The sequence below is a fragment of the Aquila chrysaetos genome, chromosome 1, assembly GCF_900496995.4.
Source record: "Aquila chrysaetos chrysaetos chromosome 1, bAquChr1.4, whole genome shotgun sequence".
In the NCBI taxonomy this organism is placed as follows: Eukaryota; Metazoa; Chordata; class Aves; order Accipitriformes; family Accipitridae; genus Aquila; species Aquila chrysaetos.
Genome location: NC_044004.1, coordinates 62,281,414 through 62,305,771, shown reverse-complemented (window position 1 = coordinate 62,305,771; position 24,358 = coordinate 62,281,414). Strand labels below are relative to the sequence as shown.

The 24,358-nt window shown below is 45.4% G+C and overlaps 1 protein-coding gene across 27 annotated transcripts in view; it reads left to right on the top strand.

Moving 5' to 3' along the window:
* Positions 1-22,945, top strand: part of ADGRL3 (adhesion G protein-coupled receptor L3) — a 529,386-nt gene extending 506,441 nt beyond the window's left edge. For 10 of the 27 annotated variants that reach the window (XM_030013708.2, XM_030013718.2, XM_030013732.2 and 7 more), the window contains 3 exons: positions 5,171-5,299; positions 8,736-8,753; positions 10,815-13,702. In XM_030013708.2, the coding sequence (XP_029869568.1) occupies positions 5,171-5,299; positions 8,736-8,753; positions 10,815-11,620 (953 nt within the window). In that variant the 3' untranslated portion in view covers positions 11,621-13,702. Of the gene's footprint in view, positions 1-5,170; positions 5,300-6,975; positions 8,711-8,735; positions 8,788-10,814; positions 13,703-19,659 lie in introns of those variants that run through there. The other 17 variants (XM_041123780.1, XM_030013784.2, XM_030013823.2 and 14 more) reach the window with 8 other exon arrangements.
* Positions 22,946-24,358: the final 1,413 nt, after the last annotated feature.

Sequence of the window (24,358 nt, the reverse complement as noted above, 5' to 3'; positions counted from 1 at the left end):
CTGGAGGAGCGGTTGGATCCATTTCCCTTCCTGTTGGGTAGACCATGCAGATGATTCAAGTTAACGTAAATGCCTTTGTGTGGCTTTGTCAGCCAGCTTCCCACAAGAAATTATTTGAATTTTGTTCCTGAATGATGCAGTCTACAGTCTGGCAACATGTGCTTGTCATCATCATTTTCATCCTTTACTCTCAGTGAGTGGCTAAATCATACTTGTGTTTAACAAGGTGCAGTTTTCCCTTACAGTTATAACACCAAACTCTTCCAAAAAATTATTTCTACGTTCAGTGTTGTCCTGCATCAAGGACATCAATTTCTACCTTAGAAAGGGAAGAAAAACATACCATTTGGTTGCATACTGTCATTAAAATAATAGGTACTTTCATAGGCACACAAAGCAGCTAACTGTAGCTATCTGAATCCTCTGTGTGTGGTTACAGTGATGGTAAAAATTGTGGGATTTTCATTTTCTTTGTCCTGATTGATTTCCCTATCAGATTTTCTCAGTTTGCAACTGAAAAGTGCAATGCTCCAGATGTCCCCCTGCACCCTGAGCACAAGCCATGCCTTCTCATAGCCTTTTAAACCTGGTAAGAAAGGCTGGATCTTCGGTACTCGGATCACGAGGATCCCTGATGCTGTGAGAGGGACAGGAGCATCTATGTGTTACCCAGCTAATATTTGCCTTCTGTAAGAGCATTGTTCCTTTCCCCTCATGTTCACAGTCTGTAAATCCTTCACTTGAGGATATCCAGCATTAGGAAACCTTGAACTGAGCACTGGCATCGCCAGAAACCTGAATTTGAATGTTGTTTTGGATATCAGAGCTGGCCTGGTAGCTGTGTTTTGTGCTGAACTTTAATCTTTGGTTGAATATCAGTGGAAACAAGGAGACTTGAGACTGTAGTTATACCAGTGTGGTTGTAGGGAATATTTTCGTAGAGGTGTGAGTTCTGCTGTTAAATATGTTTGCTGGTTGTGATGATCTCATCGTGCTGAACAAGGAGATGCCCAGGTGAACCTCTGGGTTTGAAGCCCCGTCTTTTTTCCAACCCCAAATTCATGCTCCCACGTGTACATAGCACAATATGGAAATGCAGTGCATTTGCTTTCAGTAGGGTATCTTTGACTAGCAGAATCGAAGGTGTTTCAACGCAGCTGAGTTGAAGGCAGTCACCCTGACTAAAGCAAATAAAGAGTAGTGGCTGTGTGCTGGGCTCAGGTGCTTTGGGAGACAGCAAAGGAGAGATTTGTATAGGGAATGTTATTGCTGGAATGTAGGGAAGCAAGGATGACACAGGGCTGTGGGATTTGCTGGGAGAAATCGATGTCACACCACAGATGCTGAGAGCCAAGGATCCAGCCGTAAGTGAATAAATAAACATAAACGATGAACAACTGCTGCTTTCTGAGGATATTGGGCACATCGCCAACAGCAAGCCAGACAGCTGCCGAGGGTCACGTCCCGAGAGTGCTCTGCTGGGGAGGAGATTCAGGGCAGTCGATGGGTACCCACAGCCCTGCTTTTTCTGCTTTTCAGGTCCCCGGACATGCATTGACCTTTGCAATCGCAGCCCCGGCACCCAGCCTTTGCTGCGCACCTGCACACAGGGCTGCAGAACAAGCCTCTTTGCTTTCTCTCGTGGTATTTTGGGAAAGCATGCCGCTTTGATCCCGTGCTTGCTTTATTGGGTTTTTGTTGGCTGTTTATTACCAAGGGCATTTTCATGCAAACAGGGTCATAGTTTGGTAGTCTACCTGCTCCTTCTGCTGGTGCCTTGTCTGCAGACCTAATCCGCTCTTCCTAATAGCCCCATTGGTTGCTATAGCAATGATAAAGTGTTATGAAAAAGGCAGGATGATACTTAAATGTATGGCTGGTGTTACCTTTTTCTTTCTCCCTCCCGGGAAGGAGAAACCCAATAATGGGGATTTGTTTGGTGTATTATTGTTTTATCTAAAGCTTTAACTGTAGGCTCTTCAGAACCTGAATGCAGTCCTTCTCTCTCAGCATCCTTTGAGGCTGGGAGTGTTGCAGCTCTAAAGCAATTAGGGAGAAACAAGAGCCCAAATTAATGAATACAAGGTACATATGATTTTGTTTTTAATACGCGAAAGGTTACATTTTCTGTGACCTGCAGAGAGTGTGAAGTTTGCTGTGGCCAGCCCACCGTGACGGGAATCTGCTGCAGAGCGCTTAGGGCCCAGTTGGGTTTCTGAAAGTATTGAAAGGTAGCTGAACATGTTAGCAGTGGGTTTGGTTTGGATTTCCATCAGGAGAATTACTCAGCACTGCCATCAAAAGTGGCATTTTGATCAGTAAATCAAAAAATCTTAACGCCCTCAGCAATCAAGGGAGAGGAAGGCAGCAGGTGCAGTATTTTTGCTTAGTAGCTGCATACAGGATGGGTTACTGTTTTGTTGTACCAAGCCCCCCTCTTTTACACACCCGAGAGAGCAAAAATGACTTATTCTGCATTTTCAACTTTTTGCCAAGTTTATAGTCAAAAACATGTATCTGTATTAAAAGTTGCCAGAAACTATCTAGTTTGTAACAGCCTGAAAGAGCCAGGTGTGTGTGAATTTAGCTTGCTTCAGAGCCCACCACCCTGGTGAAAGTAGGTGAGCAAAGTGTTAAGTGCTGACACAGATTGGTCCCTTCTCTCTCGTCACCCTGAGAGAGTATCCCCCCATGTGAAACAGCTCGACCTGCCCAGCCGTGGCAGGATCAGCTTGTTCCTGCTTGCTAGGGATTGCTAGACAAGATCAGATTGGGGATATATGAAGTCAGATTCTCTTTCTGGCAGCTGCCATTTAAAGACACCTTAAGCTAAAGTGTTCAAAACCACGCAGTGGGTATATTCTTCTCCATATCAAATCTCATAGGGACTGAGTTGGAGATTGGGTTAAATCTCAAATGGGAGGATTAGATCACTTCTGAATTTATAGCTGGCATTAACTCTGGACATTCCTGTTACCTGTATAAAAGTGAGTCCCTTTTTGAATCTTTTATGGCCTGGCTTGATTAAAAGTGGGATGAAGGCAGAAACAATTTTAATGGACTTAGTACTCACGCTGGTATAAAACTAGTGCAAGAAGAGAAGTGGTTCCTACAGTCCCTCATCACGGATGTACGTGAGATTGATAGAAAATACATTACCAGAAGGAAAGAATTGACTCATTTACCTATCAGTTACATTCAAGGTTGCTCTAGTTAAGCATTCATATAATGTTTTCTTACAGGAGACTGCTTTGTTTCCTTATTTCCAAACACAGCAGCTCATCTTGCTTTCTATCAGCATAGCCAAAAATGTCAGGTGAGAGAAAACAGGTCTCTTTTTTCCAGCTGCATGTGTCGAGGAGCCTCCCTGGCATGCAGCCCCCATACAGTGCTGCCTTCTACTTTGTCCTGTGCTCAAAAGACCGCCTGGGGCTGGGAAGGACTAGCAAAGGATGAGGGAGAGGCAGGAGGGCGGTCTGCTCTCTCCTCTAGCTCTGCAGGCATGGAGAAACACCGTCCCAGGAAATGGAGCCAGGCCAGCATACGAGCACTGCAGGAGGCAGCTCTGGAGGCTTCCAAGCCTTAGGTTTGGCCAGTTTGGGTTTTTTTTAAAATAATTAGTAGGTGTGAGCTTTCAGAGAGCTCGCTGCTAAGGGGATTTGTACCAGCCAGAGGCCCTTGGGGCTTATATATCCTCACCAACTCCATCCAAAAAAAAAGAAAGAAAAGGAAAGAAAAAACAGGTAGTGAGTTGCAGAGAAGAGATTGTACCCAGCACCCCACATGCCTCGCAAAGACTGCCTCTGCCATGCCATGGGGCCACCTCCACCCCTAAAAGAGGCACATGGGGTCTCCATGCCCCAGCTGTTGACAAAGGCAACCCTGCCAGGGTTGCTGGGTTTGGGGATTGGCTTTTTGGTTGTTGGTTTGGGTTGGGACTATCAGATGTTGGTGACAGCCAGGTCACCTGAGCCCTCTGACAGCCCTCTCCTGGCTAGCTCTAGTTGCCCCACGAAAGACTCACTTTCTGGTGGAAAGGTTTTGTCTTAACAGTTTAGCCCTGGAGGTAAAAACCATGGTGTGTCCTTGAGCATTCCTGCTCTAGGTCTCTATCGATGACAGTGGGAATGGCCCTGCGGGCAAGTTTTTGACTTGGTTGTCTCTTTGGATCCCAGAGGAGATTCAAAGCAAAGGCTTAATGGGTTTTTTGGTCCTGTAGGTCAGCTAAAAGGTGGGGGGAAGGCTTTGCTTCATGGGTTGATACCTGTGACAGGAATCAAGGTAGGTCTTGGCAGCTACCTGCCAAGCCACGATGATCCTAAAAAGCACAAGTCCAGAGGCTGTGACTCCAAGGGATAAACCAAAGCGGGAGGACAACTGCTGGCTGAGTGCTTGGAAATGACAGCAAAGAGGTCTGGGAGTGGGAAAGCAAGGTGGTTGCAGGGCAAATGGAGAGCCTTGAAACATGCGTCTCCGTGGCCACTTTCACTCCTGATAGAAAAGCTTGATGGAGCCGCAGTGCTTTCGCCTTCAGGGGTGGATTTGGGCAGTTGTGGATGTGCTTGACGGTGGTACCAGAGCAGTAACTCAAGTGAAGCTCGCCCTCTTAGACATGAGAAACAGCTGCTCTCTGATAAGTGCCGAGAGCCTTTGAAGAGGCCACATTCTCCATCCTTTCTTTTTAATTCTGCTTTTTTGATTTTAGATGTGTTGCGAAGGACTGGTAAAAGAGATCCTAGCCCATAGTGGGAGTTGAATGTGCTGTGTTCTGTTAGTCATTATATACTTTTTTTTTATTCATTTGGCATTTTCCAGAGAGTTTTTCCCCCTACATTGTGTAGGCTGCCATCTTCCTTTCTTTCTTTGTAGAAAGCATGTGGGCATAGCCTTGCTTACACTCCAAGCGACTGGGAAACCACCATAAATGTAGCTTATCCGCTTTCTGATACATTTTCTTTTGCATTGGTTTGGATTTGTGCATCGTCAGTAACATCTGTTCTGCTTTAGTGGCATACAGTTTTCCGAGTCTAATTAGCTGGCTGCTTGTAATCAGGACTATTTCAACTGTTGTCATTCTGAATGTTCTTTTTCCCTTTTTTTTAATACCACATTTGCCTGATTGACCTTTTTTTTTTTTTTTTTCCTCTGTCTTTCTATCGGGCTGCTCCAGGAGCCATGGCTAATCATCTTATAACCAATGCTCTGCTTCGTCCTCATGGCACTAACAACCCTTATAATACATTGCTCGGGGAATCGGCGGTCTATAACAACCCTTCTGTCAGCATGTACAACGCACAAGGTGTGCTGGAGTTTCTCTCTAATTTTTCTAGTGAGAATTCCATTTTCTGTGGCTTATTTTGGGCCATTTCTTTCTTTTTTTTCTTCCTTTTTTTTTTTCTCCACACACACACACACTTTGGTTTTTTTTGGAACTGGGCACACAAAAAAAAAAATCCCCTCCCCTTCCTTTCATTTCAATGCATCGTTCCATTTTCTGGAGGCTTTTTTTCCATGAGCAATAAAATTCACTTTGAGAGACCCTCAGTTCTACTCAAAGCATTCATAGTGGGTTTGATTTTGATAACTTTTTTTTTCAATTTCCTCACTTTTGTATTGTTTTGGTCTTGTGTGTGTATTTTGTTGGACGTATCCATTCCTCTCTTTGTTGTCAGCGCATTTCCTTGTTAAACCATTCATTTCAGAAACAGGAACACCTTTGAAGGTAAGTGAAGCTAAAATGGCCTTTGCCACCAAAGCTGCTCTCATTTGAAATGGCATAGAGAAATGTGGTCAGCGGCACACCGGCTTGCACAGGAAAAAAAAATGCAAATATAAAGCAAAACTGCCCTTCATCTCTAAGAAAAAGGACAGCTGAAGCAAGGAGCATAGGTCAGCTCCAAAGAGCAGAGCTTAGATATTGTAAGAAATGTTTTGCCGTTTGCATTAATACGTTTTATATGTGCTATTAGAAAGCGAAAAAAAATAGAAAAATGTGTAGGGAAACTAGAAGCGCTTGCATATCCTCCTTTTAGCAATGGAATATAAACAATCAGTTGTACCTAATGGAGGTTTCTGCTTTAGAAAGCAGTCTTTTGTCACCTACGTGTTTGTCTCTGCTCTGGCTGTGGGAAGGGACCACATTTGTAAGCTGATGTCCTGATGCTTCCGTGAGGGAGAGGCCGATGTGTTCAAGCAGGACCTGAGGAGGAGCTGGGGATTATGGAGCTCTGCCAGCTCCTGTCTGTTGGTGGCTCTGTCCTGCTCTGCCACTTCCATGGGATTTTTTTTTTTGGCTTGCTTGCAAGGTGGCTGAATTATTACAGAGTAATGCTGCGTTCAAACGCAAGTATGTCAGCACTCTATCAGCTCTCTGCTCCCAGTGAAGACGTCCCTTTCCAGTAAACGATCTCTAAGGAAGGGAAAATTATGATGGTTATAATGCAAGCAGGAAATCCCCCTTTGTACTATGTGGCAGTGTATTGTTTACGATAGAAATAGATATTGAACTGTATCACTAGGATATTTTCATTCAAAGCACAAGGAATGCACACGTGTTTGACCTTTTTGCTGTTCATTAATTTCCTAAACTATGCTAACTTTGTGCAATAAATTTGCTTCCATGAACGCTTTTCAAGAATGGGCTACTGTTAAACATGAAACGCTCTGAATTTTAAGAACTTCAGTGTACCGCAAATGTCGAAATGAACTTTGGTGTTCTGTGTAGTTTCTTGCATGATAACATTGAGGTTTGGGGGACTTTCAAATGAAGTGGCAGCAGGTAATGCTGGGTCAGCATTTGGCTTAGAGAAGTCCTGATGTTCAGGTCTGGGTACCTCAAGTGAACCCAAGTGATTTGGGTGGAAATGTGACAAAAAGGTTTTACATGCATTTTAATAATCTTGCATTCTTCTAATTTTTAAGACTAGAGTCTGATACAGTTACCTGAGCTAACAGCATTTTATTCCACAAAAATAGTGTAACTGATCTGCAAGTGCTGTTCAGTGCAACACAGCCAGATGAATAACAGAGAAACCTACCCAGGCTTCATCCGTGGGAGATGAGGAAAGAGAGTGGGACCAGTACTGATCCCATTTAAGCCCCTGGAGCTTTGCCATTGACTTCAGAGGGAGCAGAACCCAACCCAATCTTTTCAGGAGGCTGCAAGTTAATTAATGACCATAGAACTGGTATAGCTATTTCTTTTCAAACTGGTTACTGTCACTGGACAATTGCAAACTGTGAATATTAGGAGATCCTGCAGCAGAAACAAAGGTTAGCAAAACCAACCAGGCCTAATGGCCTCAGCGGTTCTTTGGGATTTAAGGATGCTGCACCAGCAGGCACACTAAAGAGCGATCATAGTGCATTGTAAAAGTAGACGCTGTCACCATCTCTGGGTGTGCCTTGGCTGGGATCGGTATGCAGTGAGGGCATTGCTAACTAACATCATCCAACTAACTCATTCCACATCACTAAGGCTATGATTTCTTTTGCACCTTCATCTACCACTTCTGGTGCTGCCTATTGACAGGGACAGGACGGTCTAAGAAACCTGAGGCCTGATCCAGTCCACCCCTTCCTTTCTCCCTCCCCAGTTACGTGTTTTAAAATACCCTCTTTGCTCAAGCCGAAGCTGCCCCATCTGCAGTAGAGACTCACCAGGGGCTGGGAGCCCTAAAAAAAAACCCTTGGAAAGAGGCGGGGAATGACCCTAAAAGGCCAAAGTCCCATTTCCCGGTGGCAAAAGCAATTCCTTGATGGGACACAGAGCGTAGAGGAAGGAGGAGGTGGCAGGTGAGGGGTCTGGCACCCTGCAGCACGTGCTGAGCGCTCACCGCTGTTGGCAGCTGACGGACGTATGCTGGCTCGGTCTCTCGGACGCAGGAGTTTCTCAAAACGGCCTAACTGCTTTCATGAGAGCTAATTTTAAGAAAAGGCGGCAATCCCGTTAACGAGCTCTGGTTAAACCCCAGCGTGCCACAGACTGTTGCAAAGTGGGAAGCTGAGAGTTGTCACTGGCTCTTCATCTTCATCTCTGGCTCTTCTTGTTTTAACCCTTTCTTCTCAATAGCTTCATTTAGCGATGCCATTATTTGAACTACCGTTCCTCTTAACATTTTTTTTGCGAAGTCCATGTAGTTTGCCATGTGTTCGGTTAAAAAAAGAGCAGACTTACCAAAGTTTGTAAAAGGCCAGGAGCCCTGTGATGAGCAAAGCCATACTCTTACAAAGCACTGTTGCAAAGGATGGACGGCAAAACATTTTTAGCAAGGAAATGGATTTCGGTTTCAACTGCCAGGGGTTATTAGAACTAACAGTAAGTAAAGCCATTCATTTTAAGACTTTGGAAGTGACGCTGACAGTGCCTCTCTTTTCAAGCATGACCGTTACCAGCTTTAGACTTTTCTTAAATTTCCAGGCATTATTTCTTGATTTGTGTTGCACGCTGAACATTTTATAATGGCATTGGAAAACGTTTTAAATGTGATAATTTTTTTTAATAAAAATGTAGTCGATTGAATATTGCACATAAAATAATTTTTCTGTCTAAAATGTCAATATTTTTAACCTGAAATAAACCATGTAACAAATTCATGTATTCTGGGCAGTGGAAATTATTTCCGTTAACTCTCTTTTCTGCATATCATCAATTTGCTTTTTACTCATGTTTCTCCTACTGTCGCTGTAAGCTTACTTGTTGTTTTTTCTTTCCTTTTCTTCATGCTGTCGTTTAGAGCCCTACAGAGAGACAAGTATGGGAGTAAAGCTAAACATTGCATATCAAATGTAATTTTTTTTAGTTCACTTTTATTGCATCACATATAGATGATGTAGTTAATAAAGGAAATTCATCTCACAGTTTTGAAATCAAAAGAATATGAATATACATGTGTATATATACGTGTATGTGTGTGTATGTATGTGTGTATATATATATGTATGTGTACATATATATATAGATGAGATTAGATGATGCTTCCTTTGTTTATTTCTCATTTTTGTGGTATCGTTACCCAGTGTAGTTTCTCATATAACTGTGCGTATGATTTTTTTTAAACTTCACATTTTTATTTGCGAGGTCACGGCATTTTTATATGGCGTGTTTCATTGCAGACCCCACTCTGTTCTCACCTGCGATGCCTTCATTTTATTTCCCCACCAAACCCCAGATCTATGCATTGGCAGCAGAAGCGCAGCACTCAGCACTTCAATGCATACATTACTCAACGTGACCATCAGACAGATGCTGTTGTACCCGTCACCCATTACATACCGTCCGCCCCCCAAAACGCTCACTTTTCATTTCTCCCCAAGCATCATGACTGGGTTGAAGAGCTTCCACCGTGAAAATCAATGGCTTTGCTCTATGTCTGTGATGGCTAGTTGATTTTTTGTCATAGCGCTCCCTCGTTTGTTGGGAAACCCGCAATAAGGCAGCACCCTCTAAGCTTCAGAAACCTAAAAGGTGACCAACACATTTGGGGCATTTCACTCAAAAGCAAGAAGAAAGTCTGCAGTAGCGCTTTCCAGCCCTTGACATGTAACAACTACTCTATCGCAGATATAGACCGAATCCTGTATTTTCAGAAGGTACACATGCCATGCACCAAGCATGGTATGAGCAACTGTTCATCTGAAATCATCAGCTAATGGCTCCTCTAATCCACCGCGGCTTGCTGAGTTGTTTGCCATTTTTTGGCAACACCCGAAGCCCTTAGCTGAAAGGTCTATGCGTTATTTCATGCATCCCCACAACTGCACTCCTTCCAAGGAGGCCAGTAATCCCAAAAAATAAAAAGTGTGGCAGCTTAACTGCTGGGCCTGATTTTCTTCTCCCTTGCCCACTCGTGCCGCATTGCTCTCAAAGCGCTTCCCCGCCATCTCCTGTAGCGTGTTGGGAAAGAGCTAGGCTCCAGCCTTACATTGACAGTGTTGAGACACCTACGGAGATGTGATAGGCAGTTAGTTGGGGGGCACCCTGAGACCCCATTATTCCTCACAGGTTCCCCTGAGCCCACCATACCGTGGTGGTGATGGTACTTGCTGTACCTTCCACTGAACCCTCCACTTTAACTTTGCAAGTGAAATGGGAGCTATTTTTAAAGGCTTCGCAAGACTCCACAGCAGCTGCCTCCAACATCAATTGTATTAGAAAATCCCCACCCGGCTAGTGTGGAGTAAATAATTTTGGCCATGCCCTTGTGCCAGGAGAGGTAGGGCATTTAGCCTTGTTCCAAAAAAGCCTGGACCAGGAAGCACTTTGTGCCTTCACCTCACTAATCCCCAGATCCCACCATTCAGGCCTTATGCCTTTCCCCCGGCAGCCTGCCCAGCAAAAGGGGAGAGCGGATTTATTTTTCTCCTCTAGGAAGGATACACTCCCAAACAAAGTTTGGGTAATGATTAACCTGGTCTGTGAATACTTTTCCCTCAGCTGGGGGGAATTGCCCCCTTCCTCCAAAGCACCTGGAGCCAGGGCAATTGGGACCAGCCCAGGGTCACCTATTTCTCAGCTCCCCCGGGAATACGTAGAGCAAAGCGCAAGAGCCATAGGAGGTACCAGCCAGGAGTGGTTATTCCTTCCCACTGGCTAAGACTACATCAAGTCACATACTTGATGACACTTTCCATTTTTTCGGTGGGAAGACATTAAGCCAGTTAGCTGGAGCTGCGCCCTCCTATTTCGGCCACAATGCTCTCCTTGCTGCTGAGCCCCAGCAGCCGCGGCAGCTTAGGAAGGGGGTTTGAGTGTGCACGTCCCGCGTGAGTGTCCTGTTTGTACAAGTCACCCTCTCTTGTGTAATGTTTTTCAGAGGGGCTTCTGAACAATGCCAGGGATACAAGTGTCACGGATACTCTACCACTGAATGGTAATCACGGCAACAGCTACAGCATCGCCAGCGGCGAGTACCTCAGCAACTGCGTGCAAATCCTTGACCGCGGGTACAACCACACTGAGAATGCCCTCGAGAAAAAGATCCTGAAGGAACTCACTTCCAACTACATCCCTTCCTACCTGAACAACCATGAGCGCTCCAGCGAGCAGAGCCGCAACCTGATGAACAAACTCGTCAACAGCGTGGGCGGCGGGAGCGAGGACGACGCCATCGTGCTGGACGATGCCACCTCCTTCACCCACGAGGAGAGTCTGGGCCTGGAGCTCATACACGAGGAGTCGGACGCCCCACTGCTGCCCCCCCGGGTGTACTCAGCAGACAACCACCAGCCCCACCTCTACAGCCGGCGGCGCATTCCACAAGACAACAGTGAGAGCTTTTTCCCCTTGCTGACCAACGAGCACACGGACGACCTCCAGTCGCCCAACAGGGATTCTCTCTACACCAGTATGCCCGCACTGGCCGGCATGCCCATGACGGAAAGCGTCACAGCCAGCACCCAGACCGATCCCCCGCCGGCCAAAAGCGGTGGCGGCGATGCCGACGATGTTTACTACAAAAGCATGCCCAACCTTGGCTCCAGGAACCACGTCCATCAGCTACACACTTACTACCAGCTAGGTCGAGGCAGCAGCGACGGTTTTATAGTCCCGCCAAACAAAGAGGGAACCCCCCCAGACGGCAATGCAAAAGGACCCGCTCACTTGGTCACTAGTCTATAGAAGATTCAGCAAAAATTAAGCAAAGAGACAACAAAAACCCCCTCCGTAACGCTCGGTTTACTGTTCTGAGTTAATCCAAACAGTGGTAATATTGTGTGTACTCCTAAATCTTCATGCTGTTCAAAAGAAAACTCTCGGACTTTTTTTACTGGAATTTTTAGGCCGGCCCGGAGAGGACAGTAACTGCTGCCCCCCCCCCCTTCTCCCCCCATCCTCCTTCCCTCCAGACAGACTTCATTATGTTAATGAAAGAGATAGATAACGGCACACTTCGTGGCCTTCTCAAGTTATGCCGTGTTTCTTTAAACAATCCTTGATGCTGTGTTGCTCTTAATACCGAGGACCTGATTTAAGAGGGAAAAAAAAAACAAAACAAAACAAAAAAAGCAAAGAAAAAAAAATAAATAAAAGGCCAAAAATGTGCATTTGAAAATAGTAGCGATGACGCATCTAGGTGGGAGCGCTGCACAAAAACAAGCTAGCAAAACTCTTTCTTACCAATCCAGATCACGTCATGGGTTTTGGTCACTCACAACTTGGTTTCACCGCAGTGCCCTTTGCTGCGGGAGCAAATAAAACAAAAACAAATTTAATGAGACAGAAGGGAATCCTAGAATTCTGTGCTAAAAGCATATTTTACATTTTGCTGTATTAACGGATGATAAAAACTAATGGCAGAAAAAGAGAAGCGAACAATTTCTATGTAATGTACAGATACTAGCATTGCACATATAGTCTGCTTTCTGTTCCTCCAGAACTTGCGTCCCTGTTAATGTAGTGGAAAAAAAAAAAAAAAAAAAAAGAACTTTTTTCTGTTGTGCTGGTCTTGTAAGTTTGTCTACCAGTAGGAGCAAGTTTTTTCATAACTCCTCCTTTTTTATTTTTAATTTTGTTTTGCTTCTTCCACAGCCCCTCCCCTCCGTCCCCTCCCTACCCTGGTAAAAAAATCTCACTGGGCAAAAAAAAAAATGAACATCACTTTCTAAGGACCATTTTTAGTAACACCATCACCATTTCTTTTCAGCCAAGGCAGTCCTTTTATTTCCTCGCTGTATAACTTTCTTGAGCCGGCATATTGCCGGCAGACATTTTGGCAGACCAGAGCAGGGCAAGCTTCCCTGTTGACAGTGCACAACTGATTGTGGTAATAATCCTGCGAAGCATCTTTGGCGAGCAGCCCCTCAGCCAGGCCGTAGGGTCGCATCCAGGAGCCGAGAGGTTTTTTTTTATAGTTGTAGTGGGGCTTCTACAGGAGACGGCCATTTCCCTGGAGGAGCAAAGGGCCTTCACGGCTCCGTCTGGTCCCCAGTTTAGGCACTTGTACTGCAGTGGTTAAGAAGAAAATCAATTGACGTGTAGTGAGCTAAAAAGTACTTTGCAGTGATTTAAAAAAAAAAAGTCTTCTGTTCATTATTTTTCCTAACAGGAAATTTATTTATTTGACAGGATTTTTAAGTAACATAGGCTTTCTGGAGGTAAATTAGCAGCACGGAGTATGAATTCTTTTTCTTTTTTTCTTTTTTTCTTTTTTTTTTAATTTATGATCCATTTTGTACGGTCTCAACAGTTGAATGACCTCATTACTAATATTTGTTGTAAAAGTGAAGCTTGTTTGCCAACCAATAAACAACTGATCACAATTTAGAAGATACTGTATGTATGTACTGTACGATTAATCTCTCTTTTTTTGTTGTTGTTCCTCTCTCCATTACTGTCTTCAGTACGAGTCTCCAATCCTTTACGGCATGGATGAGCAATGCCAAAGAAAGGAGGTCTAAGCTGAGCAATTTAAGCACAAAGGTTACACAGCTACGGCTGACTAGAAATATCAGGCTAGCGGTACTTGTTTAGGGGCGAGAACAATGTGAGTTGACATTTGTTGCAGGTGATTCTAGGTCTGTTTTGTGCCTACTGTATAAACTAGCCGACGACATGCGGATGATTTGAGTATAGTATTTCATGTGTCATACCTTTAAATCATTGTAATGATTTTTTTTTTTTTTTTAAATTTTCATTCTTCTGAGATTAAAAACTGCTGGTAGCATGTCAAAGAGTAAAACAAGTCCCCGTTAGGCCTCCTCAGTCGTTGTTTGCTGTCTCTTTATTTTCTTGCTCCGGGCATATGCAAAGCACCGTCGCCATCCTTGGCCACATCGCCCTTCCCGTCCCACCACTGCCAATGGCCTGCTGGCGCTTTGCCGCTCTCCTCCAGCCTCCCCGTTCAAGTCCCTTGGGACCAAATAGGATTCATTGTTAGGATATAGAAAGCCACAAAACAGACTAGAAAGGTTGACAGTGAAAATAACCACCTCTGGACACGCTCGGTACCATTTTTCAGTACGTGATTTTTCACAAAGCCCTCCCATGCCTTGGGCTTTGGGGTTTGGTGCTGCCTCCATCCAACTTCCATCAAGCTGGGTAAAAGCGAAAAGATTTGTAGCAGGCAGGTGATGCCTGTATTAGACAAGATGCTCCCAGTGCTGGAGGATAAATGCAGCAGCAGAGCAGCTCCGCTCCATCCCAGGGTTGTCCTTGCATGGGGTGATGCTGCTCAGTGCTGCTTAGCAAGGGCTTGTGACGGGGGGAGAACCAGGGGGTGGTGGTATTTGGTGGTATTCATGGTCTATAAGAGTCTGGTTTGAGTCGCTTGAGTCCTACCTACAGCCAGGCCCTCAGGCCAAAACATTTTTGGGAGGAAACTTCATCTCTGATGAAGCACTGATCACAGCTGTGCCACTTGCCAGGTCTAGGTTTCAACATGGGAGCATTTCCCACCCGGAGACTGGGAATCGCCTGGCTTCATAGCAAAACAGCCACTGGCCAGCCGGGTCGTGCTCTTGCTCTTCATGCTGCCTCCCTGTTTCATTTTATTTTCCATGCCAGCAGCAATGGTGCTGGGCAGTGCATGGTAGACCTATGCATGCAAGCAAAGCAAGCGTTTCAGACCCATGTGGTCATACCAATCCATGTAGCAACCCAACGGAGGCTGCTGAGGCTTTAAATACTTGAAGTACCTCTTATTTTAGAGAAAGCAAAGACTCTTACTGTATTAGACTCAAAAAAAAAATAGTTTTCCAGGCATTTGGCGGGATTAAATTCATGCAGAGGGTGAGATACACCATAGCAAATATTGTCATGATAAAATGGGAGGCAGGTGATCAACATGGTATTTACCAGCATGCCTGAAACTGTGCAACAACAAACCAGTGGTGGATTTGCTATGGGATGATTGTGTCCTACTGAAAAATCTCTGACTTACTTTACTCTGAATGGTTGTTCTTCCCCAGCCTTTCTGTGTGTTTCAGATTTATCAGTGGACAGGCTGTTTTTCCCCTCTTCTCCATCCCTTCTCACTCGAGCTTTTCTCCGCCAGCCTACCATGCTTATTAGCGCTTTGATTGCAAAAAAACGCTGTTTATTTTCAAGCTGATTATTTCCGTCCCCAGGCTGTTCTGGCACCACAGGATTCGCTGTTGGTGCTTCTTACTGCTTTGGAAACAGCTGAATCACAAAACAGAGGGGAAATAGATATTATTAATTATATTAAGCCAAAAATGGTTTAAGACTGTAATTTAGTTTGGCAGGGGGGGTAGGATGGGGATTATTTTTGTCATTTTTTTTCCCCTTGAAAACAGGCTTTTGTTGTGTCAGATAGTTGGTTATGGGCATGGTGAAGGTTTCTGCTTGTTGATAAGTAGCTCAGTAGATACAATTCTTATGCAAGTGGCAATGTAGCAGTGTCTTCTGTGGAGACTGCAGCACGCAAAACTCAAGTGAATGTTAAGTCCTTGGTGCCTAAAATGCTCCTGGGGTAGGAGGGAGAGCTACAAAATTTCTAAGGCATTTCTTAATGCTGAGCCAAGGCAGAGATGCAAGAAAACAGCTTGATGAAGAGGCAATAGCAATTATGGTGTTAAATCCATACCTATGCTTGGGTCACATAACTTTGCAAGCTGGGCTGAAGGGAATAATCAGCCCTGTACTGGAGGGATCTTATTTTTTAGAGCTTTGTTTCACAAAAAATACCCACATTTATCTTATAGGGAGAAGATTAAAGCTTCATCATTCAACTGCAATAAGCATCCCACTTTCAATGAAAACCAAACAGAATAGATGCAAACAGGCAGTGCTTGGTCTAACGAAAACATCACCCTGATACATAGACCCCCCTTTCTGAAACATGGGACCACCTTTGGGAGGCACAGGTTGTCGGACGTGTTTGAAGTGAGGATTGTCAGTGTCAATCCCTTGCTTGAGGTGTCATTTCGGAAAGCCTTGCTTGCAGGTGGGAAGAGGGGGATGGAGAAGTGTGAGTCTCCATGCCTTGCATTTTCCAGAAAATCATCTTGGGATGCTTTGCAAGTTTGTGAATCCCATTTTTTCCCTTGCTGCTTCTAATTTGCACAGGACTGGGTTATTTTTCCTTTGTAATCCCATCGTAGACTGCCGCACAATGAGCTGACACACCAGTTTACTGTCCAATTGCTGTTTTCTACTGCTTAAGGACACTGGCTCCAACAGGCAATGCCTGCCCATTTTCTGCAAGAGCCATAAGAGACTGTAAAGATCTCCCTGAAACATGTGAAGGAGACACAAAGGGAAAGAGATGCCAAGAAAGACTATATAGGCTGGAGGGTTGCTGGGGATGGGGGCTTTGAAGGTACTGTGTAGGCAATATTACTTATCATGGTGCTGCTTCTTTCTGCCTGTTGATTGCATTTAATTCCCTAAAATCTGTGGTTGTTAACCAATCTTTTTGCTTCCTCCTTGCCCCCAGGTAATGAGCAGTGAGATGCTTCAGAGAGCCGGGGGAAACAGTGGCAGCGGTGGGAGGCACTGAGCTCCGGGGGGGGTCCTTGCGTGTCTCTATGTGTGCCCCTATTGCCTGCATCCCCCTTCCCTCTTCTCTGGCCAGCTGGCCTCTCTCTCACACATCCCTATGTGCTCTTGATCTCGCTAGTTTATAAAGAATATAATACCCTGCAGACTTGCCTAGACAACAGGGATAAAAAGATAGCTCATCTTATTAAAAAGCTATCTCAGGAAAGCCTAAGAGCACCAGCTTGGTCATCTGTCACACCCTGATCTCCTCCTTACATTTAGAAAGAAAAGTACTTTATTTTTAGCTACCTGCTGCATTCAGCTAGACTCTATGCAAATTTTGTTTAATGAATATTTTAGGGTTTAAATAGTCTGTGCTCATGAGCATCATATAAATGTCATGTCATCACAGGCTCTCCAGTAACAGTGTGGAGAACATCCTGCAGCGTAAAGCTGAAACCAGATAAAAATCAGTGATTAATGCTCCCAGGGAAGGCAGCGGTAGTCACGTTAGTGGTGGCCGTCCTCGGCAGGGACATTAACAGCGTGGCCGGGGGACAGCACCAGAAGGGCTACCCCCAGGAGGGCAGCAGCACCCCATGCTCTGCACTGAGAGTCATTTTTTTCAGCGCAGGCAGCTGGTGTAGGGCCAGTTTTGCTCTTCCAAGGGCTTTGGCAAGCCCTAGGGATGCATGGATCATGCACCAGATCATACGTCATCCCAGTTCAGGAGGGATGGTCTGTTTAATGCTGAAATATTGAGACTAGCCAGGATAGCTTGGAACTCTTCCTTTTTCACATCAGAATAGCTTTTTACAGGTGCTTACTGTTTATTGTATTTGGTACGCCAGACAGATGGTCTTCTCCAGCAAAATGCTAACAACAACAACAACAACAAAATCGTCCTAACTATTTGCTGTCTTTTTATTTCTTCATCCTCCATGTATTTTATTTTCTTATATTTCTACTCCTTAAATACGCTGTACACATGTAAAAACCCAAGCTAAGACCTCAATAAATTAAAAAAAAACCATTGGTATACAGAGCAGTTATTATGTGATGCAAGCAAATGCTTGATATTTCGACAGCGTTGCTTAAAACCCCAAACAACAACTTAAAAGGCACAAACATAGCTGCTGCACAACCTCCTCAGCTGATGTGCATGGAAATACTTGTATGGATCACCCGATATCTCCAACTGCATCTTATAATCAACTGCATCTTATGTTACAACTTTGGAAAGGTTATTTCCAGCAGCAGGATGCTCGATGGGTAAATTATGGCTATAATAAAACTTTTCAGCCTGTCTTCTCCCACTTCTCTCAGAGGCATCATTCAGGTCCCCATGGCAGGAAAGCTCAATGCAGGCATGAGCCCTGCAGCCTTTGTGTCCCACCAGCAGCAAAGGCCTTGCCTTTCAGCAGGCACAAGCCTGTGGTAACATCCACTGATAAATGTTTTTGGGGGATGCATGTTGAAAACCAAGTGGTCAATGAAACGGGTGGGGGATTTCTGGGTATGCCGCTCGGGAAGCAGCTGCACCTTGCCCTGGCCATCTCTTAGCACCTTGTTGCACAAAAGTGGTAAGGGGTGGGGGTGGGAAAATGGACTGTAGGCAGGGGAAAGTAAAAGAAAAAGCCCCAAATTTCTGGCAAGGCTTCATTCTTTGGCTAAAATATGCCAAAAGCAGTTTCTCAGGCGCTTTCCGTAGGCAGCCAGAGAGAAGTGCGGGATTGTACGGGATTAGCCTGTGTGCGATGGGAGGCCAATTTGAGGCAGGCTGCAGCCTTGCTGCAGTTGTCGGGTGCTTGCTCTGGCCAGGCCCTGGTTTCTTCACCTTAAAAAAAAAAGGAAAGAAGGTTTTATGGTTTGCTGCCAAGGACCTCAGCAGCCCTTTTTCTGAGAAGGTCCCTGCCTGATAAACAGATGAGCTGCTTACGTTGCAAGTGCCTCGGCTCTGCCCTTTGGTCACCTCCACCTCACCCTCCTCCTTGCGTGCGTTGCTGCTGTTCATACATACAGATAAAAGGCCTCCTTGCTTAAGCTGCTGTTGATATCAGCCAGAAAGAGTGTTTCATATTAAATAGGTGGGATTTTTGATTTTTTTTTTTTCCCCGAGATACACTGTGCACCCAGGCATTTTTAGCTGCTAGCAGTTTGCGCTGCAATGCAAAGCAGTCCACCAAGCTAGCAGCAGTGGAATCAAAAGGAGAAAATGCATCCCACTGCTTGGAAAAAAAAAAAAAAAAAAAAAAGAGAGGAGCAACAAGGAAAGGATGAAAGTCCCTCCTCTTCAGAAAAATGCCAAAAGAACAGCCAAAATAGCCAAGCTGGGAGATGCCCAAAAAGTTGCTGGCTCTGCCCCCCATGCTTTCCCTGTGATATTTTCTATGCTGCTGTGCAGAGCAGCACACATTTGCTGGCCCTTGGGTGGGTGGGAGACGGAGTGAAAGGATTTACACCTAGAAAATGGCTCCAGGACAACTCTTAATTCTTCTTGAATGTGTCTAGCCTATCTTAGCCTCTCCCTGAAATATTTATAAAAAAGCCTGCATGTGTTCACCCCAAACTGCACGTGGCTGCCTCTTCCCAGCCTGCGCGAGTAAAAGGAGGCATTTTTCTCCCCAGGGCTGCAATGATTATAGAGGCAGCTGTAAAGCAGAGCACTCAGGATGTGAAGTGCCCTTCAGATAATGTCTGATAGCAAAACAAATCTGTTTACTCTGCAGTCATTTATACTGACTATTTATTATTAAGGGGGGGGGGCAGGGCGGACCACAAAAATACAGTTTGCTCAGACAAGCCCTGTTGGGCTGGTACAACCTGGTGGTTGCAGCTTGGTTCTGGGCTCTCCTTGCTTGAGCTGGGCTAAACCCAGAAGAATAAAGAGGCACCTTGGCATCACCTTTCATCTGGAGAGCAGTGGGCAGCAGTGGCCGATGCTGCTGGTCTTCATGCTGTTTAACAAATAACTGGCTCATGTGGGGACAAAGCCAGGCAAATCTGTACCACCGGCTTCAGCAAAAAGGGTGGGAGGAGGTTCCTGATGAGGTGCTGGCCCATAAATACAATCATCTGCTCTGAACAAGCCTCCCCTTTCAAGGCAAGCCTGGGCATCCCATGCTTTGTTTGAGGGTGGAAATGGTCTTAAAAATAGCTGGTGGCTGCTGCAGGATTCTGCTTTGGGGCTTTACCTGCTCTTCCCTTGTTTTCCACAGAAAGCGGAAGGACGCCCAAGCAGGAGCCGGTCTTCAGACGAGTCACCATGGAAGACAGTGTCATCTAGTGCCCGGAGCACCCGACGAGCCTGCCCCAGCGAGCCCACACCGGTGCACCACCTCAGCTCCTCTGTGCCTCGGTTTACCCATCCCTCACTTGGGATTGCACAATGGGAGAGGCCGGAGAAACTAGCCTTGACCAAAACCCTTGGCAAACCCTCGCGTCCCCAAGGAGAAAACAGCCCGGCTGAGATTCCTGCTGCCCCGCACGTGGCAGCACCCTGCGACGTGCCCTCACCTCTTGGTCACTCGCTTTTTTTTTTCAGATGAGCAGAATGGGCAAAAAATGTCTTTTGTAATAAGAAATGAGTTCTGTCTGCTCCAGATGTTGGCTTTGCAACTTGAAAACACTTAAAGATGGCTGAGCGTGCCCACCCACGCATCCTGAGCCCCTCTGCATGCTCACAAGCTGGGCTGTATAAAGGTGACCCTGCCGGATCCAGGTCCCTGTTGTAAATACAGACCTGGCTGTGTGGAGAGGTAATGAGGGAAGGAAAAGAGGGACAAAGAAATAGTCCTTTACACCGGAAGAAGCTGAACTTGCCAGCAGAATACTGTTGAGCAAAGCTGTCGCTTGTAAATAGGGACCAGCGCATGCATCCAGCAGTGGCTCCGCTTGGGAAAAGCTTCTGGGGGGAAAGCTGCTCAGGTTTTATTGTCTTGTGTAAATAGAGATATTTTTTGGAAAAAATGAGCCTTAGAGTATCTTGAAAATAGCGTTTCTCAATCAGCTCAGCTGGGGATGGATATATGGGAAACTACAGCATCTGCCTGGTGGAGGCTGGCGTGGGGTCTCACAGCCGAGCTGTGCCACCGTGGTGGGCACAGGAGGCACCTGAAAGACAACAGACGTGTCCAGCAGAGGACTCAGCAGACGTTTCTTCTCCGTTCCTGTAAACAGGGTGGACTCACTGGGCCCATGGTCTCCGCTGGTGTAAATACTCAGCTACAGCCCACAGAGGACTTGGGCTGCTTGGGGCGGGGTGGGGGGGGGGGGGGATGGGCAGAAATCACCAGAAGGATGCAAACCCCATCAGTGTGGTTCCCCCGAGGCTTTTAGCATTAAAAAAAAAAAAAGGAAAAAAAAATAAGAAACCCTGAAGACTTGTTAATGGTGTTGGGCCAACTGTTCGGCTGGGTAAATGAAGGCATGCATAGACATCTGTGTTCATGTCAGCCGGTGCCTGTACATGCAGTTCTTCTCCGCGGGTGTGCAAATGCGTGTGCAAGACTGTGCCCTGCACGGGTGGCTGCCAGCCAGTGCAGGTCCCTGTGTCTGTGTAGCTGTGTCCATGAGAGAAGAAGAGAGGATATGGATGTGTATGTTATACTCACTTTATATGCCTAAACACATTTGAGAAGTCATAAGTAACGCTGCTGGGTCCAGCTTTATTAGCATGAGCGCAGAGTAGTGTCTGTGTCTCTCCGGGGAGCAAGGCATGGCAGGCCGGGCGCGTGGTGTTAGCTGAGCGAAAGCTGATAAATCTCTGCTCTGCATTGAGTCATCATCCGCTGTCCCCCGCCGCGACATAACAACAGCCATCTGCAAATGCTCCCAGCAGAGCAGGGCTACGCTCGGGCATGGGTGTTTGCAGAAGGCGGGCTGCTGCAGTGTGGTACTTGATGGAAGCAGGAGAGGAGCTTTGGGGCTTCCCCTTCATCCTTCACAACTCAAAGCTTACTTATGCCTTATTTACTCTGAGTCCGACCATGTGGATTCATGCAGTGGAGGGAAATTAGAAAAAAATTTGGAATTAGAAATGTAAATTAGAAAAAAACAGACTTAAGAAAAAAAAGATATTTTTTAAAATGACCCAGAATAACTCTCTAGATGTAAAAGTCTCTCTTCAGCCTGGTATTTTACAAGGAAGCAGGGCCAAGGTGGAAGCGTCCCCTCCCCATTAAAAAGCCAGATAGCGTAAACCAACTATTGCACATATTTAGCATAATATTGGGGGCAAAGCTCCTATACCTTAGCAAGGAAAGGCCAGCAGGCAGTCAGCAGAAATTGGAAGCTGCCTCAAAGCACCAAGGGGTTTGGGCATCCGGAGTGGTAATTCGCTTGCAGTGGTTCTATTTGAGCTTCAGGGATGGTCTTTTCCTCTTGGGTACTTGAATACCTCCTCTGTCATCCAGCTCTGTGGGACTGCTGTTACCATTAACACCTAACAGCTGCCAGTGCTGAGCAATTTATTTATTTATCAAACCAGCGCACAGAAGACACCATGCTTTCATCTGCCACATGTGGACACCTCTTCCTTTGCTCACTTCTTCAGCCTTGTATGGTGTCCCCAGGCAAGGTGGCCATTATCCTGGGGAGACTTCCTCCCCAGGGAAGGCTGTTAGCCTTTTTTTCCAGGGAGAAATAAAATGAAAAATATGAACAACCCACCCTATCTGTGTCGCACAAATGTTCTGAGAATTAGACAGTATATTAAGCAAACTAATTACCTCCAAAAAGTTCAAAATCTCATGATCTTTCACAGTCATGAGAGGACCATCCTTATGGTTTCTAGAGCCCCGAAGGGCAGTGCTAAATCTTGTGCCTGAGGCTGCCTGACCCTGGGGAGGTCTGGGGTGCTGCATGGGATGAAAGGGGGGCTGCGATTGCAGGAAAGCTGAAATTCCCTGTTTTTCACTAGATCACAGGAAAGCAGAAATCCCCTGGGTTGGGTTAGATGGTTTTTCTTCATTAGAGCCTTCACTATTAGTTTCTCTCCCCAGACAATCCTATCATCCTGCACCTTGCCATTATGTCTAGAATTATTCTTGGAGGCATTTATGACAACTTTCAATGTCTCTCTCCAACCCCAAAGAGGCTGACACCCAGTAACTAATGGTAACAGGTGTAAAGATGAGCCAGACTGACCCCAAGTCCTAACAAAAATGATTAATCCCATCCACTGCCTCTGTATCAATGGTGCACAGGTTACACATGGAGATGAGCCGGCGAGCAGGGGGAGGCCGATGCCGAAGAGTGAGTCTGGGAGGGGCCGTTACCAAACCCACCCAGCTGCGGGGTTCCCTGGGACAGAGTTTTGATTTAATCCAGCCCCAAGTCAATAGTGATTGACGTTTCACCTGCTTTCCATATCTTAACTGGACTTCCTTACTCCTCAGGCATGGAATGAATCTTAATACATTGTAATTACTGTACTCCTGGTGATGAACCGGTATGAAAAGCTATCACAGAGAACATTAATAAAATGTACATTATGAAAAAGAACTCGGCATTGTCTGAAATTAATAACACACCAGATTTTTCTCATCCACGCCTGCTCATTACAGGCCTGCCCTTGAGTTTTCTATTAAAATGACTTATTCAAACTACTTGTATAGCTGTGTTCAGTGTGAAGTTATGTGCTGGAGGTTTGCATCCCAGTTAGATGTACCGCATGAGGACTTATTAATCTGTTACGTCTTTCAGGCATTGATTTTAGTGACATTTATATAACGCTGGTATGACTAAAATGAACTGATTGATTCATGCGTATGGATTAGTTTGCCTAATACTTCGAGGCTAGGTAGCTTTATCATGCACTGTAACGCCAGAACTCATCACTGTATTATTTACGAGAGACTGAACTGGCTGCATCTCAATAACTGAAGAGATCTTCTCTGTTTTATTTATGTATAAATGTTTACTTAATCAGCCACCAATTTTGTTTAGCAGAATTTGTTAGCAAACAGAAATTGTAAACGATAACGTGGTTTCTATTTTAAAATTTATAGGCTTTCATCTATAGCAAAATCCAGGATTTCCACAGTGTCTTTGTCTACTGGCACTCAACAAGCTCTCTTGTATATGCTTTCTGGTAATTGCAATTAGCTGCTGCAGTATTTCACATAAAAAAATAATACAAGCCTAATACAGGAGATCTGAGTGGTAGTGTGTCAAAGTCAACATAAATATCCCAATACTTAGAAACATTGCTGCAAGTTTAACAAAGCAGCAAGGAGCCACCAGCCAGCGCAAAGGCAGGAGCCCCGTGGCTTGAGATGCGGCAAGTGTCATCACCCGCCAGCTGTGGCTTTGCACTGGATCCAAGGGGCAGGAGGATGCCACTGGCCGATGCCTAGGGACCAAGTAATGCCAATCTGGCCCATGGACATGCCACTGCGGTGAGTTCTCCTGCCTTCTCTTATGAGAAAATCCCAATTCCAGATAAAATGAAGTGAAGCTGTATCTCGATTGCATGGACCTTATCCCCTGCAACAGATTGAGGAAAACCTGGTCAAAGGGGATGAGGAAAGCATCTGCTCACCGTGCATCGCAGCTGGGAAAGTTGCCAGGCTACAATGTGGGTTTAAGGGAATAACACTCTGAGGAGGCTTAATCCCAGGCTCCCAGTCAATGGCATGAATTTGCTTTGGACCATGCTGCTTCTCCCAGGGACCAAGGAATAAAGAGACTAAAAGGATTTATTAAATGAAAGAGGAGACTTTCCTGTTAGGAGCCATTTAGAAATATTTTTAGTGCAGAGGCACATACAAAGAAGTGACATGTTAGAGGCATATAAAATAATAAGTAGTGTAGAGAAGGTGAATTGAGTGCTGCAGTTCACCGTAGGTAATACAGCAAGTGGTGCTACATGGGGAAATGAAGAGGTGAAGTCTCAAATGTAGTTAAAGGCAATGC